The 18,488-nt window shown below is 40.4% G+C and overlaps 1 protein-coding gene across 8 annotated transcripts in view; it reads right to left on the bottom strand.

Annotated features, from left to right (window-relative positions):
• RBMS3 (RNA binding motif single stranded interacting protein 3) overlaps nt 1-18,488 on the bottom strand; it is a 752,431-nt gene that overhangs the window by 83,982 nt on the left and 649,961 nt on the right. For all 8 annotated transcript variants that reach the window (XM_053409861.1, XM_053409864.1, XM_053409862.1 and 5 more), the window contains one exon: nt 10,997-11,103. In XM_053409861.1, the coding sequence (XP_053265836.1) occupies nt 10,997-11,103 (107 nt within the window). The remainder of the gene's footprint in view (nt 1-10,996; nt 11,104-18,488) is intronic.

Here is an 18,488-nt window from a genome sequence, read left to right as displayed (position 1 = left end):
TTGGGATGTTGCTTTTAAACCAGCAAAAACAAGATAAAACTGCAATGCTGGTAACAGCAACCACTGACATCGCAAAATACAGTTGTGCTACATATTACCCCGTTTATTCTGCTTACTCAATGAGCGGGGTGTTCAGATCGTGTGATAATGTTTAAAATGTAAAAGGAATCAGAGGAACTGAGTGTAAACTCTTAATGCCAACCGTGGGCCAATCATACAATGCAATCCACACCATTATTGGTTATTTCCCTTTTGACTGACAGTGCTGACTGGCAGAGCCAGTGTGGTATAGTGGTTAAGAGCGGTGGACTCGTAATATGGGGAACCGGGTTCGCTTCCCCGCTCCTCCACATGCAGCTGCTGGGTGACCTTGGGCCAGTCACGCTTCTCTGAAGTCTCTCAGCCCCACTCACCTCACAGAGTGTTTGTTGTGGGGGAGGAAGGGAAAAGGAGATTGTTAGCCGCTTTGAGACTCCTTAAGGGGAGTGAAAGGCGGGATATCAAGTCCAAACTCCTCCTGTAAACTGATAGACAGTGTGTCATCAGAGGTCTATACGCCTTTTGTATGCTTGTCTCCATCTTCTTCAGTTGGAAAAATAAAAGCAAACAGCCTGCCTACTGGTATGAACTGGTAATTTAAGTACAATGTCAGCCTGACAAGGTGAGCCATACAGAGGAGGATGACTGACACACATAATGACCCAAATAAATGAGATGGACTATAACTCGAAAGCCCAGCCAGAAAGCGAGATGCCAGGTAGAAAGTAAACAATAAGGAACTGGAAACCAATAAGCATGTGGTAGACACATAAGGAAGAGAAGAGAAGAGCAAATCGGTCACAGGAATTGTTTAAAAGTTGTTAGAAACATGGGGGATGATTTGGCAAAAAAATAAAAAGAAAATAAATAAACAGAAAGAGAATAAACCTTCCTCATTGTAAGTATTCTGCGCTAGAAGCTCTTTGAAGAAGAAAGGGATGAAGCCAACAGTCCAAATGAGATTTGGTTTAAACATTCCTGTAGTAAAATAAGCTTTACTCAGTGGGTGAGTTAACTTGGCATTGATCTTTCTTTTGATAATTTATGATAGTTTTAACTTTTTAAAAAAATACTGTGTGATTAAAAGGCTTACAATTTTTTTTAAAAAAAATAAAAACATTTTAAATAATAAATCAAACATTTAGACATAGCATGTTATGAACATACAGCTGTACGTTCAGGAAATAAGATGTTCTCCCCAATGAAACACGCTGAGAGACACTCATTTCAATGTACATATTCTCACTGATATGCTATGAAAATAATGTTTCTGGCTTCTATTAAGCTTGTGGGTGCAGTTTTGAGTAAGACCTGTATGGGACTGAGTTAGGCCAAGCCAAGTCAGCTCCAAATCCACAAACATGTTTATATAAAAAATGGTTCAGGAATTCAGAATTCTTTCCTAGCAGTTATCCCCTGCTAAGCTCTGTTGCCTCTTACTAGGCAATCCCTAGGATTACCTTTGATGCTGACACCCTTTTTTGAAAATGGCTTGTATTTAAAACCACACTGCGCGTAGCTGCAGAATACATTTCAATGCACACTGCATGAAAAATAAACATGACATTAATGGAACCAGTGTATTTGATTTTAATACAGTGACTATTCCGATCTATTATAAATGCTTACAGCTGACATTTCCAATACCGGGTGCTCAGAAATGGTAGCCATTTATGTTAACCTTAAAGAAGCTTGATGAATTTGATCTTTGTGAATTAGGTTGTGAAATAATCTGATCTGCACTCCTCGGACTAATATGCAGATTGAAATATTACCACCCTTCTGATTTTGCACTCTTCCAAATTCTCCTCAGCTCAAAAAAATTCCAAAATGCATTTAATGAATATATTTTAGGATACAAATATTTAGAAATGTACATTATATATATATATATATTTGGAAAGTTTGTTTTATTTATTTTTATGTATTTATATGCATTATGTACATATTTTCATTTTAAGAAATAAAATAAAAATGTACATCAATGCAAAATCAGGAAGAAATGGATTTATGAACACAAAATAGGCACACGTCCTGAACTGAACCATGTTCTCCTTGTAGCTATCACTGCTACCTGCTAGCTCATTGCATGAGAACAGGGAACCAGATAAGAGAGGCAGCTGGAGAGGGTGTCAAGGGGCTGTGATCCACGATGGACCTTCTGTCAAGATGTCATCAGGCACATAATGATATCAACTCTTGATGCTAGCCCTAGCAATAATGAAAGGGGAAAGGGGTAGGCTCACTGGGAGGGGGAGGCATTCTTTCCATACACATCTTATTCTGTTCCTCACTAATTTTGCTTTGGTTGAAGCATAAAAAAGCAAAAATTAACTAGATACTGAAGCTTGGAAAGATTAAGCCTACACCCAATCTGATGTGAATGTTGTGAGTCCTTAAAGATCTTTTCCAGCATTTGTTATCTTCTGGTTTTTTAAAAATAATATTTATTAAAGATTTTTTAAAATTATAAAAAAGGGGGGAAAAGAAAAAAATAGACAAAACAGAAAAATAGAAAGAAAAAATACATCCATCATTCTCAAATTTTTAACTTTCATTACCTTCTTTCTTTGACCTCCTCCTCCTCCTCCCCTTCCCTGTATCCTGGTTAATAATTATCACAGCAAATCCTTTCCAAAGTTCATAATATTTTGTCCTTACATTGTTTTAATCTACTTTCATCTTGTCTTATAGCAAACCTTAAAACTTAAATCTTATTTTTACCAACTTCTCATAACCATATCATTAACCTAATTCTTTAAACATTTTTACTAGAACCAAGTAGTTCCATTTCAACATTTTTCTAACATTCATCAATTATTTTAAAACAGTCCTAATGACAAAAGAGAAAAAAAGTAAAACAATCCAATCTTCATCCAGCGTCCCTTCCTCCTGGTCCCGGATTTTGTCAGTCCTTTTTGTCCCATTAATCTAGCGCATTAACCTGGTATCCTTATATCCGAGGCCCTCAAGTCTCTTCCATGTCCCTTCCGCGACTCTTCTTCATATTTTCCTTTCACTCATGGGAGCTCCAGCTTAGTAATGTTTTTGACCCTTTTCAGCAGATCAGCCCCATTTCCATAGTCCAGACTAAACTCCATGTGATATTTAAACACCTGTTTCAGATTCCCTCCAAAATTAAGAACCCTCACAACTCCAAACATCTGACGGCCCATTACCAGACTCAGAAAGTCCAAACATCCCTGCATGGGAGGGTCAGTCCAACCCCCCATTTCCAAACCAAACCAAACTTTATCTTTCCAAATCTGGTTTTTTCCAAATTCATTTATCAAATCCAAAGGCTCATGATCGTGCAGGGCCGCAACTCCCTCCATTTCTGGCACCCAAGATTCAGCGGTATCCTCTTCTCTTATCTGTGCTGTCATAGCACACTCCTGTTTTAGTTCCTGGGTAGGCTCCATGTAATTTCCTACTGCCTGTTCAAAATTTCTGGCCGCATTAGTCATCAAATCCGTCTTCTGGCTTAGCTGGTCCAATAGGGCATTTATTTTACAGAAAACACCCAACAGAGCTTCTGAAAACATTGTCCTACAAGGTCACAAGTCCTTTCCCTCGATTGTAATCTGTAACAGCTGCAAGCTCCTGAAGTTGGTTACAATTTCACAGTCTCCCTCTAGGGGGAAAACTTCTGTTTCTTCTTTCTTTTAAGAACAATAGCAACAAAGTTTCTTTTTTAAGATATTCAGTCAATATTTGTTCCTTTGAAATGCGAAAGGAAACAATGGAATCACTATGTTACTTTTCTTTTAGCTGTCTGTCAAAAACATTTGTCTCTGGTCAATGAGCTTCAAACGTCAGTCCTGACACTCCGCTCCAGGATCAGGACGGTGGAAAGTTACTTTACTTTAAACTCACTTCTGCAGGTTTAAACAGTCCAAAAAGAGATCCCCCTTCTTCTCCTGCTACCGAAGGGGGGTTCCACGATTTTAAATGATGAAAGCCAATCCTTTAAAAGTAATTTTCTAAGCTCTAGTTTACGTTGTCTTTGCTTTATTCTGACTACAAAGAAACGGAAGGCTGACTTCCTGTTTAGACCTTCCCGTTTCAGTACCAAATTGAGGTAAATTTTGAGTCCAATTCCTCTCTACTGGCCAGTCCTTATTTAAAATCCAATTGTTCGAGTTTTAAGTACTCACGGGTGATTCTTTAAATGCCAAATTGTCCCAGGAAAAAGGCAGCGCTCTCCGGCAACGGCTATGCGACTTCGCTCCACGGAAAAAGCAGTAGACTCACAGCACCGTGCCACTTCCCCCTCTTCGCTTCGGAGCCTGTTAATGGGTTCCTTTGCGGGTTGGGGGGGGGCGCTAAAAGTGCCCGCCGAGTCCCATGGTCACAGGCTTCATCCGCCTGTGATTTTTTAAAGGGTCCCCGCTTCGCCGTAGCGGAAACGACCCGTTTCGCGCGGAGCTAGTCCCTCCAGTTCAGAGGGAATCCGCCATTGCCGATGGCGCCACCCCGGAAGTCCTTGTTATCTTCTGATTTGTACTATTTATTACAGTATCTCCTGACTGTCTCAAGGAGAAACCTTGCTTTATAGATGCATCTCCCAGATTAGCTCCAAATCACCTGGTATTCCAACCGAGGGCCAGCAAAATCCCCAAAATCTATGCTCCATAGGTCTGAGGACCTGCAAGTGAATGTATGAAATACAAGTGCACTGGAACTATTTGAACTGACACAGCTAAACATTATGGCTGTGATCTTAAATGTAATTAAGTGGAAGTAAATTCCAAGGAAGTCAACATGACTCAAGTGCTTAGGGTTGAGACATATGGAAATGTTCTGGCAGGATTTTCTGTTCTATTTCTCACTAGCCTTATTTCTCTCCCTCCTATAGACCACCACTGCTTATTTTCTGACTCACTACAGAGCAGGCATCCATAGTATGCGCCAATATTCATGATGAAAGAGAGAAGTTACCAGAGATACCAACCAGAAAACAAAAAATTCAAATCTAGCCTGATTTCAAGGACAAGGACCCTAACCCATCTTCACCCAGGAATCTTGTTGGCTCAGCCCCATAGGAATGCCCATTATAATAAGATAAGCATTGCGAACGTGATTAATGTCCCCACATTGTATGACAGATTTGGTATATTTTGGGTCAGAGGAATGTGGGGCCCTTCAACTGGGGCCAATCTGCTGGAGTTCCCAGGTCCCTTAATAGTCTTGTGCACAGAGCCAAGAATAAAAACTCAGCCAGCTATCAGACTGAATCATTTCTGTCCATAGAGGACTATGGAGCTCAATCCAGTATTACCTGTCTGCTTGGAAGCATAAAACAGCCTGTGTCTGAGATCTGAAATACACCCAACAGAGACCTGCTAATCATTTCTAAATGCCTGCTGCTCGTAGAGAGAAAAGGACTGGCACCAGGATCAGAAACTTTGACTTTCCTGCAGCTATTGACATTACAACCAAGTAGGGAAATCCCAATCTCCCAAATGACCTCTGTATATTTCTATCTTTAAATTGCTAGAGGGCATTGAGTAGAAAAGTAATAAATGGTAGGTCAAAAATGAGAAAGTTAAAGGAACAGTTGTAAGAAAAGTGTGTGTGTGTTTGTTTTAAGGATAATTCATTTTTTCTTTCCATGCTTGAGCACATACAGTACATAGGTTTGCCTCCTGATTATTTACAAAGGAAGTTCTAGCTCTAGATAATCATATTAAAAGTGGCAAAGAGAGAGGGAAGAATGAAGGAAGCATCTATGATCCCTTATCTGCAGTAAACTACTTAATTTCATCCTGGTCTAATCTCAGGGAAACTCATCATCAGAGTTATATGACTGGATTGCTCATGACTCTATTATTGCAAAGAGATCAGTCTCCGAATGCATTATATAGGCTATTGCTGTGGCTCATTTAAGTCCATTTTCTACTTAGATGTATAATTTTAAAAAGCCAATGTAAGAGCAATGAATCTTTTGCTCTTCCTAATCTAACTTATCCAGTTTTGTCAAGTGTGTTTTTAAAATCACAGTCTGATTCTTTGTGGTCTAAACCACTGCCCCTCTTGGACTTGCTGATCGGAAGGTCTGTGGTTCGAATCTGTGCGATGGGGTGAGCTCCCATTGCTCTGCCCCAGTTCCTGCCAATCTAGCAGTTTGAAATCACTCCAATGCCAGTAGATAAATAGGTACTGCTGTGGCAGGAAGGTAAGCGGCGTTTACATGAGCTCCGGTTTCCGTCACGGTGTTCCATTGTGCCAGAACCGGTTTAGTTATGTTGGCCACATGACCCGGAAAGCTATCTGTGGACAAATGCCAGCTCCCTCAGCCTGAAAGTGAGATGAGCACCACAATCCCAGTCACCTTTGACTGGACTTAACCATCCAGGGGTCCTTTACCCTTTTACCATATACACGGGTGTATCTTTGAAGGAATTTTGTGTAATATAGCACCAGAATATTCACTATATTTTTCTAATCATTTATTATAAAAAGCCACTGTACATAGGCTGTCTACAGATAAATAATTTCAACCTCAAGTTTTAAAATAACACTATTTTCAGTAAAATTTATCTGCAGCCGAGATCAATATTCAAACTGGAAATACAGAACATAGAATTTTCTGAATTTTCATGGTGCTGCGTTTGAAAATGAGGCAGAAGCCTCAATACATGGAAAATGCAGCCGCCCGACTGCTGACAAGTGTAAGGTGAACGGATCATAGAACAGCAATTCTGTACCAGTTACATTGGCTTGTTGTATGCTTCCAAGCTCAAGTCAAAGTGCTGGTTTTCACCTGCTTTTTATGGCCCAGGATGCCCATATATTAAGGAACACCTCTCCCAGAAAGTTCTAAACACCAGGAAGAACTTTCTGACAGTAAGAACTGTTCGACAGTGGAACAGACTCGCCCGGGAGGTGGTGGACTCTTGTAGGAGCTAACTCCTAGGGGCTGTGGGGGCTTCGGCCCCCACAATGAAATATTTGAGGGGGACAGGCCCCCACAAAGTTGATGGGTATTCCCATTCATATGGGGTGTGTCAGATGGTAGTGGTGGTTGCTCGTGAGTAATCAGTCGGGACTCAGACCTGTCTTTTACAGGTTTTATTTTGGTGCAAAACTATTTATAGTGCAGAGCCACAAGTTCATGTCTGCCTCAATCGCTAGCAGAATCCGGGAGTGGTTGTTTCCGGGACTTCCCCCAACATAAGAGCTTCGTCACCCCCAGCCTTTTCCTTCCTTCTTTGCATTTTATACCTCTGCGCAGGGTGGGCAATGGAAGGAGCGTGCTTCCCTCCTGGCCGGCTTGGCCAGGAGCGGTGCTGAGGCTCCCAGCAGCATCCTCTGGTCCTTTCCCCTCTTCCCCACTGGAGGTGTGGCATTCCTCACCACAGGAAGAGGAACTGCTTCGCAAGATTTTCGGAGGTTCCCTGTAACCCAACTGCCCCTCTGCTTCCCTACTCTGTTCCGATGGCAGTACCCTGACAGGGTGTGTGTGAACTGCATCATGTGATTGATTATGCAGGGCGGGGCTTACCTGGGCCCTCACAATATTTTATTCAAGTTGGCATCGCTGTGGACCCTCCGTTCTTGGAGGTTTTAGGCAGAGGTTGGATGGCCACCCGGTTGAGATTCTTCCATTGCAGAGGGTTGGGCTAGACTATCCTCAAAGTCCTTTCCAACTCTACACTTCTGTGATTCTATGAATCTACGAACCCACCCAGACCCTTAGATCTTCATATGAGGGACTTCTCTGTATCCCTCCTCTGAGCGCAGTTCAAAGGGTCATAACAAGGGAGACGGCCTTTTCAGCTGAGGCTCCCCACCTGTGGAATGCTCTCCCCCACAGATGTTGGCCTGAAACTTTTAATGCCAGGCAAAAGCTAACCTTTTCCCAAGCCAATGATGGACCAAATTGGTTAGGTTTTTTTAATGTGCTTTCAAATTTTCAAGACACTGCAGGGTTGGTGGGGGGCTGCTTTGAATGATAAAAAGGTTAGTGCTTTATATGACTCCCCTTTTTATGGTAGAATGAATTTCTGTTTTTGAAAAAATGTAAGTCACTTGGAGACCTTCTTAGGTAACAAGTAACTAATATGTTCCAAAAATGATGATGATGGAAGGGGAATTAACAAAACAAAACAACAAAAAAACAGGGGACACATTGGGTGAGTGCAAGTGCCTTCTGCCCACAAAAGAACACTTCTGCGTCCAAGGTATGCCTCAGCTTCACAAAGTGAAAAAGAGTTGCCATGATGACACATCTTATAAACACAAATGCTATGATTATGTGCAAGAAACTTTGTGTAATGTTTGAAAGTGTGGTGAGTAGAAAAAAAGTAAACACTGGGATCATATTGTCCCTCTCATGTACAGAAAAGCTACAGAATCGAGTTTGGAAGCAGATTTAAAGTAAATTATCAAACCTTCAATTCTAGCACACGGGGGGCACCTAAATTGTGTAATTGGGTATTTGATTGATTGATATGGGAATTGATATTATAATTTGGTATTGATACAATGAGGCATATATTGGATTATTGTTATTGCAAATTAATAAAAAATATGTATATAAAAAAGAAAAGCTGCAAAATCCATAAGCATACGTAGTACAGTAAGTTACCCAAGGCACAATAGTGAGTCAGCATTATTGACCCAAACCCTAGTGTGCAACCCAGTAAAGTTGATACGATGGGCAGCAATGGCATGTATTGTGTAAACACAGATTATCAGGGTTGTGGACCCTACAGAAGCGTTAGACTGGTAACAGGGAGCGGCCGCCAAGACCACATAACACTGGTCCTGAAAGACCTACATTAGCTCCCAGTACGTTTCTGAGCACAATTCAAAGTGTTGGTGCTGACCTTTAAAGCCCTAAACGGCCTTGGCCCAATATACCTGAAGGAGCATCTCCACCCCCATCAGTCAGCCCAAACACTGAGGTCCAGCTCCAAGGGCCTTCTGGCGGTTCCCTCACTGCGAGAAGTGAAGCTACAGGGAACCAGGCAGAGGGCCTTCTCGGTAGTGGCACCCGCCCTGTGGAACGCCCTCCCACCAGATGTCAAAAAGAACAGCAACTACCAGACTTTTAGAAGACATCTGAAGGCAGCCCTGTTTAGGGAAGCTTTTAATGTTTGATGGACTACTGTATTTTAATATTTTGTTGGAAGCCGCCCAGAGTGGCTGGGGAAACCCAGCCAGATGGGCGGGGTAAAAATTATTATTATTATTATTATTATTATTATTATTATTATTATTATTATTAGCAAGTGCTATATAAGTCTGTCTTCAAGGACTTTCCTGTTGCAGTCTGTCATACCAAGGCCACCGTGGGTGCTCCTAGCTCAGCAGATTCTTCAGCCAATGTGCCACAAAGGCTCTAAAAGGAAGCTTATTGGTCTTGGGTCCAATAATATAACTCCTTTGAGACTATTCTTCTTCAGTCAATGTTGTTGCCACAATGGCAATACTTGGGGGATTTTTGTTGTAATAGCACATGGCAACCACCTTGTGAAAGTAAGCAACATATATGTTTTCCAGAACATAATCCCTGTCGGTCTTTGTAAGTTACTGGTATTGCTTAAGTATGTCCCACTCCAGACTGAAGGTCCATAACGTATCTGCCAACACTATCAAGCCACATTCTTACTTTGTAAAGGGCAAAATGTGGTTGGAAACTGCTAACCATTTTTAAAAACCACCAGTTATTCGCCATTTAAAACACACACATACAAACAGAAAACACCTAAATTTAAAAATAAATAAATCTGTTTTTGAAATTATATTAGAGACACACCCTTTTATAACCCAAATGACAACTGCTAGGACGCTCCCTGGTTTAAAAATATGCTTTCGCTAATCATTTCCATGAGAATGTGAAAGAATTTGAATGAGATTTACTCCAGTGATACAAATGGCTCAATGTGCTACTAAGATTTTAAAAAAAAGAAAAAAATAGGACCAAGCCTATTTCCTCTTTTCTTCCATAAGTACTCTGTGATGCAAAGCACATATGGAGCTCATCACACCTAAATGTTTAGAAGAATAGAAATGAGAAGAAGGTAATTAAAATTAGGCTGTTCTAATGGCCTTGTGGGAAACTAGTACGTCCTAATATTGCATTTTGTTACAACAGAGACAGAGCAAAAATCCTAAGTATGAATAGGTCAAACTTGTTCCCCTTAGGGGAATGTATGTGGCCTTTCATTCCTTCATGCATTTCCCAAAATACAGCATCCTAAATATCAGCAACAGCACACCTCAACAAGGAACAATCCTGCCCAGGTACAGAACGGTGGATATACTAGCTGTAGAATTCCTTTTCAAATTATATGCCCTGTGTTACAGGCATGTCCTCACAATGGCTTTTTGTTAACCTCCTTTGTAGTGTGCCTCTAGGAGTATGGAAAGTATCTTTGTAGATGCCAATGACGGAAAGCCAGCTATGCAGACGACTTGATGAATGCAACTGCTACAATGGTCCCATTAATTATGTATACTGCTGGCCTAATAATGAATGGATCTGTTGGAATAAAATATCTGATTTCCTGAACTAAATCACTTGAGTTGGATCCGGGCAAAGTTCCTACTGAAATCAAGGAGACCTAAGTTAGCCATGATTGCACATTGATTTCAACTAAGTGAAACTATACGTAGATCCAACTAACTCTCTCATATACGTGTCCTTTCCATTTTATGAGCATTGCAATAGAAAACAGTATTGATAACTCATCTGTACAAATCTACTGCCCCTAAGGCTCCAATCAGTGATCCTTATGCTATATATATGTATTTTTGCTCATTTAACACTACTGAGTGAGAACACTAGGGTTAAACGCATTTAACACATGATTTTGTAATGCCCTTTCTTAATATGTATTTATCCTTAGACTCATTTGACCTATTTTGTATTCAGGTCCCCCAAGTCAGCTCCTCAATCACCTCAACCCAAATACCCAAGGCATTACTGAAGATAACTGTGACTCACCTCTCCTTCTCTTGGCCATGGCCTCCCATTCTGCGTGTACTTGCTTTGATTCTGTCGTTTCTTTTGCCCTCCGTCAGCAAATTTGCACAGCAAAGGTTCTGTTGGGGCTGTGAAGAAAGGAAAAGCCAGGTCTGTATTAAGGCAAAGGCAAAGGACCCCTGGACGGTTAAGTCCAATCAAAGGCAACTATGGGTGATAGCCACCAATAGCCACTAATATCAGTGGCTATTGGTAACTGGCTATATGGAAATGTCATATTCAGAAACACTATGGTAGGGGACAAAACAGAGAAAGGCTTTTGCATGCCTGTGAGCTTCTTGGATGATCTGTAGGCCAAGTCAGAAAAAAAGTTACTAGACTACAAGGACCTTCAGTCCAAGGCAGCAAAGCTCTTCCTAGGTTGATAATAAAATTGCTCAACTGGAGTGGTAGGGTTAGCCATCTATTCTAGTTAAGACATTTGTGGCTGGCATTAGTTAAAGCCTAAACACTGCCGCTCTTTCCCCCCCTTTTTCTTTTTGGTGGGGAAAGAAGAGAGTAGACAAGCTTGTCTGAGTAATATGTTTTCACTCTTCCTCTCAGCACCCTGTGCTTACATATTTGAGTAAGTGAAATAAATACAAGGAGATCAAAGGAGGCTTTTGCCAAACAATCAAATTAGCTTAGTTCCCCCCATTAAATCCTTATAGCTTAAGACAGCTGGCAGATGACCTTCTTTATGCTCCCCAGCTGAGATCCCAGTCTTTCATCATAAAACAGTCAGCACAGCTAATGTACAACTGTTCAACGAATGTTCAAAAGGCTTCAGACCAAAAAAACAACTCCTAACATGCTGGCATGAAATAGTACTGAAAAAGAAAACAAATTTATGAAAAAGACTGAGCCAGCATCCTTTCCCAATTCTTATTCTTCTTTTTTTTAAAAAAAACAAATCAGAGATGTTTACTAATAAAATAAAAAATAAAAACATATTGATGAATGAACAAGAAATATCTTTAAAAAGGTTAGATGAGGTATGGCTACAGAGAAACTTAGTTACATATTTGGTGGTCATTTCCAAAGGTAATTTGATATTGGGCAAGAATCCTTAGCTGTATAAAACTCATCACAGAGTATATGATCCCCTTAAACCCACTTACAATTTTGTTGGATAACTTGGAGAAAGAATATTCCAAATACACAACATGAATAGGCATCTTGTTAACAGCAGCCAAATTTCAACCAGCTTACAACAGAGACTTGCCAACATATAACTTATAATATTTCTATGTAAATCAGAGTTCCTTTGCATCCTAATTTCCAGGATGATTTATTGGAGAAACGGCTCTCATTTCTGGTGACTGTAAAAAGGGATTTATAAAAGGACTGCTCGATTCAGTATTCTATTCCTTAAAAAATATAATCTGTTTAAAAGTTGTTGGTGAAGGTCATAGCAATTTGTAATATATGTTGTGCTAAGCTTTCAGTAAATTTGATCTCTGGTGACTCTGAATAGAGAATATGTAAGCAAAAATCGGTGGCTATGCTTGAAATGAGTGCTTAATGAAATGTTGGCTAATGCATTGTTATTTTGTAACTGCAAAATCTTCAAGTGGGGAGGGAGTGCATGTTTGTGTGTGCATATATGTATTATTTGAAAGATTATTGGCCAGTTATAGCCCATGGAGAAGGATGTGATGTTGTGCCACTCTATATTCCACTGATTGCATTAAAAAGCAGTGGATTTCAATATTTTCCATAAGGTGTGTTTGTGCATGAGCAAGTGGTTTGTTTTTATTTGGGGATTTCACTGAAAGTCATTGTGATAAACTGAATGCGGACAAGTACTACACATGTTGTACTAACAATCCCCAGATATATACAGTGGTACCTCTGGTTACGTACTTAATTCGTTCCGGAAGTCCGTTCTTAACCTGAAACTGTTCTTAACCTGAAGCACCACTTTAGCTAACGTGGCCTCCTGCTGCTGCTGCGCCGCCGCACGATTTCTGTTCTCATCCTGAAGCAAAGTTCTTAATCCGAGGTACTATTTCTGGGTAGTGGAGTCTGTAACCTGAAGCGTATGTAACCAGAGGTACCACTGTACACTTCACGCAACAGATTAATTATGTCAATGATGCAAGCTGACACAATAAGATGGTAATTTTTCAGTATTTATCTTTTCCTGTTTGGACCTCCAAGAGTGTGGGAATTTAGAAATATATGGCTCAAGTGAGTCCTTACATAGAAACAAGTACAGTTGTACCTCGGGTTAAGTACTTAATTTGTTCCGGAGGTCCGTTCTTAACCTGAAACTGTTCTTAACCTGAAGCACCACTTTAGCTAATGGGGCCTCCTGCTGCCACCGCGCTGCCGGAGCACGATTTCTGTTCTTATCCTGAAGCAAAGTTCTTAACCTGAAACACTATTTCTGGGGTAGCCGAGTCTGTAACCTGAAGCGTATGTAACCTGAAGCGTATGTAACCCGAGGTACCACTGTAGCTATAAAGCACTGATGTCGTTGCAGAACTTAAAATCATCTTTCAGTGCCAATTTGCTGGTCACACCCCTAGGTAGGTTCGAGTTACAGAAAAATCACAGCTAAAAGACTCCTCAAAGAGCAATACAACAGCTGCTTTATGTTGATGCAGTAGTTAAGACAAAAGAATTATTAACGGATTGGTTTCTAATCAACTCTGCGATTCTATGAATTCCAGACAGGTCATGATTTCAAAACCAGTTGGCCAGAAGGAAGGATGGGAAGGTAGTAGCTCCAAGAGAAAAGGAAATGTCAGAAGACCCAAATGAAGGAAGTCAAGCCCCACAACTAAATGGGATGCTATATGCATATCTGCATTTAACAGGCAGGTTTGCATCACCTTTGAGGCTCAATGTTCACAGGATGAGAGCAGGCGGAGAGGAGAAACTAACATAATGTTCGGTGAGAGAACCTGCTGAAGAGATATAGAAGACTTTGACAGCTGTCAAACTAGCTGTCAAAGTTGGGAAAAAAGGAGAACTTTGTTTCTGTTGTCTTTGCTGGTTATATTTGTTACAATTTGGTAATAAATTGTTAAAAATAAAGAAGAAAAGGCTAGTTTGACTTTTGGGTGGGAACTGGAAGATACTAAGAAACCAGAACTCCTCTAGAGGGGGTTCAGGGACATTACAAGAATGGCTGCAAGTGGAAAAATACTGGCTGAACTGGAGAGGACTTTTTTTCTCTTGGGAAAGTTACAAGAACAAAATGATGTTTTGGCTACAAATGTTACAATATTGAATGAAACAGTAAATAAAACTACTGAGCCTGGAAGGGACTTGACTCAAGTCTTTGCAGCTGAACAAGAAGTTTTTGCAGCTGAACTAAAAATCTCTGCAGCTGAACAAGAAAAGAAATCTGAGAAATTTGAGAATGTGAGGAAAGATATATGATGATTTGAAGGAAAAGGAAGGAGGAGCTATAATGCCACAGATGATTGAGGAGAGCCAGAGGCCTGTTAAGATGGATACAAAGGAAAATAAGAACAGGATGATGAAAATTTCGTTTGAATTGAAGAATGGAGAATGGAGAGATCTCCTCATGTGGAGATCTGAAGACCTATGGATTACAAACCTGGCTGAAGTGGAAACTGGAGCTTTTGGGACATTTGGATTTAAGAGAAGTAAGAAACAAGATTTCGGCTCCACTTTTAAATATGGAGATCTGGCTGGAAGAAACATGGACCTTATTGGGACAGAGCTTCTTCGAGATTTGGTGTCCAATACAAAGGACTATCAAAAAAACCGGCAGAGAGGAATTGAGAGAGAATTAAGAGCCTCGGACGTGAGGTCGCCAGGCTGACAGCAGATGACTGATGGACATTTGTTGGGGTTCGAAACTGGGAAAGGGGGGGTGGGGCTTTGGGAATCCAAAGGGTGTACAATTATACTCTGTTTCCTTTTATTCTGTTTTGCTACTAATATAAAAATGAGGAATTCGTGGAAGGGAATTGGGGTCGACCTTAGAAAAAGATTTTTAAGAATAAGTATTGATGTATAAAGACTGAGGTTTATAAGTTAAAATTGGTTAACTAAAATGAATTAAATATAATAAGGTAAAATTTGGGGACAAGAACTTGCTGAACTAAAAATTGGAACTGGAATACAAGAAGGGGAGGTGTGGGGAAGTCAAGGAAATATGTTATTGAAAGTAAGGAATGGAAATTTTATGTGTTTTTAATTGTTTTTTTCCTCTCTATTTTTTGAAAACTTCAATAAATATCTATATAAAAAAAGAAAGAAACTAACATAACGTAGAAATAATTTAAATGATACCCAACAGGTTTTACCTGAGAGTGTTTATCTTTTGTAGTAGTATAATAATAATAATAATAATAATAATAATAATAATAATAATAATAATAATAATAATTTATTTATACCCCGCCCATCTGGCTGGGTTTCCCCAGCCACTCTGGGCGGCTTCCAACAAAACATTAAAATACAACAATTCACCAGATTTTAAAAGCTTCCCTAAACAGGGCTGCTTTCAGATGTTTTCTAAAAGTTGGATAGTTGTTAATTTCCTTGACATCTGAAGGGAGGGTGTTCCACAGGACAGGCGCCACTATCGAGAAGGCCCTCTGTCTCACTTCTTGCAGCGAGGGAACTGCCAGAAGGCCCTTGGAGCTGGACCTCAGTGTCTGGGCTGAATGATGGATGTGGAGATGCTCCTTTGGTTATACAGGACCCAGGCTCTCTTATTTTAATATAACATTTGTGTCCATATACTTTCCTTCTAAGGTTGAAACCTATGCTACACACATTAAAACATTGTTTTAAAATACGTTGTTGTTGGAAGACACAAGATCTACCCACCGTGGAAGAGTGGCAGATGCAAGTGATTGACTATATGGAGATGGCAGAAATGACTGGCAGAATCCGTGACCAGGGAGAAGAATTGATGGAAGAGGATTGGAAAAAGTTCAAGAACTACCTACAAAAATATTGTAAAATATTTGAGTGTTAAAATGATGTGGGATGTGAAGGTAACATGGCATTTGGGACATAGTTAAAAGAGTTATGAAAAGAAGAATTTTAATAAGGAGGGGGTATGACTAGAATAATATTATGTCAAAGTATATGAGGTGGAGTAAAGGATCAAGATAAGGGAAATTAGAGACATAATAAGTGGAAATACATAATTATAAACGAGGTTAGAAATGGGTTAGAATTTGCTGAATCTGACGGAGTAAAGAGGAATACAAAAAAGGGAGATGTGAGGAGGTCAGGAAAGAGGGATATGGAATTTTGAAATTTAAAAGTGGAATTTTCTTTCTTTTTCTTCTTTTTCTTGTTATTTTTTGTCTGTTGATTTGTTTTTGTTTTGTTATATGTGATGTACGTTTTGTAAAATTTTAATAAACATTTTTTTTAAAATAAAATAAAATACGTTGTTGTTGTTGTTGTTGTTGTTGGCACCCAACCCATCTGACGGGGTTGCCCCAGCCACTATGGGCGCTGAAGTCAACATAAAATACAGCTGATGCCTATTTTACCTTCTTAGTGAAGTCTCCACCCCATTCCCCGCACCTCTGTGAAGGGTCTTGCCACATGAGTCTAATGGTTTTTCCACATCGCCACAAAAAAAGGGCTTGAAATAGCATGGAAACGATTGCTGACAGCTATAAGGCAAACTGGGTTTTTGTGCACCAGGCCAGTGTCATAAAGAAAAAGATATATCTATCCCGTTTCCAGATGTCTCTTACGCAAATAAACTCTGGCTGGAAAAGAAAATCTTAAAGATACAACTCTCTCATTTAGTATATTTGAGCTGGTCCTCTATTTTATATTTATTTATAGGCATTATTTATGTACCAGCCTCTCATAAAATATCAGGGTGGCACAGAGCAATATAAGCACATAGAAACCCATTAAAAGCAGTACAAAACAACCATTAAAATGAACGGCTCCTCAATAATATTTTAAACAACTGCATAAGCCTGTCGGCATAAAAAAAGACTTCAAAAGGTGCCTCAAAGTCCAGATGCCTGCTGAATCTCTGCTGGAAGAGTGTTCCACAGCATGGGATGAGTGATACTGAATACCCAGTATACCCCTCTTGGCTGATCCTCTGCAATGAGGGTTATACAGACTGTCATTTTGGAGGAGGAAGATGATTTAGAAAGAGCTGCTGCTTTGTTCGCATGGTTTTTCCGTGCGCGTGACTTTACTATACAATCAGATATATTGTGCTTCGCAGCTCCCAATGCCTGCGTTCCAACTATTCCAAATCCAGGTATCTTCTCACGCAACTGTTGGGTATTGTAAGACTCTTGGTGGGAGGGATTGTGAACCACGGTTGTCCCTCCAGCCAATATCTAACACCCTTTCCTCCTGCAGTGCTTGGATTCCTGACAGGCTATGTTCCATGGGTGAAGGGGGTGCCCTCTAGACTCTGTCTATATACTGCCAGCTTATCCCACAGGTAAATCCGAATGCATCTGTCCCCACAGAGTCCTGATTTCTAAGACTGAATATGCATCCTCAAATCCTCCAACTGTTCTTATTTTCCATGGACAGTCCCGGATTTACCGAAGCCGTCCTGATTTCTTATTTGATCCTGGAATATCCTGCTTTTCCTTAGGGAAGGCATGGCCAAACTTGGCCCTCCAGCTGTTTTTGGACTACAACTCCCATCATCCCTAGCTAACAGGACCAGTGGTCAGGGATGATGGGAATTGTAGTTCAAAAACAGCTGGAGGGCCAAGTTTGGCCATGCCTGCCTTAGGGTGTCCCTATTTTCACTGGAGAAATCTTGGAGGGTATGGAGTTATGTGACCTCCGAGCCACAGAGTTAAGTAACTTTACAACCTTTAGAAGACATCTGAGGGCAGCCCTGTATAGGAAAGTTGTTCAAATTTTCATTATGTTTTTATATATGTTGGAAGATGTCCAGGAATGTTGGAGGGTATGCCTCTCTCGCTTTGCCTCTTCCTTGTCTGTGTTATGGCCCTGACTGCAAACAGGAGCCAGGAGACTGAAGAGGAGGAAGCTGCTGAATCTGGATGACTGCCATTGCACAAGCCACAGAGGTAAAGAACCCAGGCCCTGGCTCTGAGCTGGAACCTGTCAGCCAAGAGACATTTCACCCTGCTCACACCAGTGTTTAAAACTCCCATTGTCCTAGGTGCATTTTGCGACAAGGAATTTCATAAGCGCAAGCAGTTTCTGAGCATCTTACTGCACCCAAGAATTCAAATTAAAACTGCAGAGTGGAAGGAAAGGAGGACCTTTTCCTGCCTCCCCACTTCCAGCCACTCTTTGAAGAATGGAGAACAGACCCTCTTAAGAATATTAGAGGGGAAGGCAAGGGAAGCATGGCTTTGGTTTTTTCCCCAGTCTTCAGCTGAAAACTAGACCATGTGAAAAATGAATATAAGATTTTAGCTGCAGCTCATTCATTTTCAGCTTTGTATTATTGTAATTAAAAAAGTGCGCTTAGACATTCCCTTGTTGCACCCATGTTGTTGTT

This window comes from Podarcis raffonei, chromosome 12, assembly GCF_027172205.1.
Source record: "Podarcis raffonei isolate rPodRaf1 chromosome 12, rPodRaf1.pri, whole genome shotgun sequence".
Taxonomy (NCBI): Eukaryota; Metazoa; Chordata; class Lepidosauria; order Squamata; family Lacertidae; genus Podarcis; species Podarcis raffonei.
Note: the sequence above shows the minus strand (reverse complement) of the source record. Positions and strands in the feature narration are given on the sequence as shown.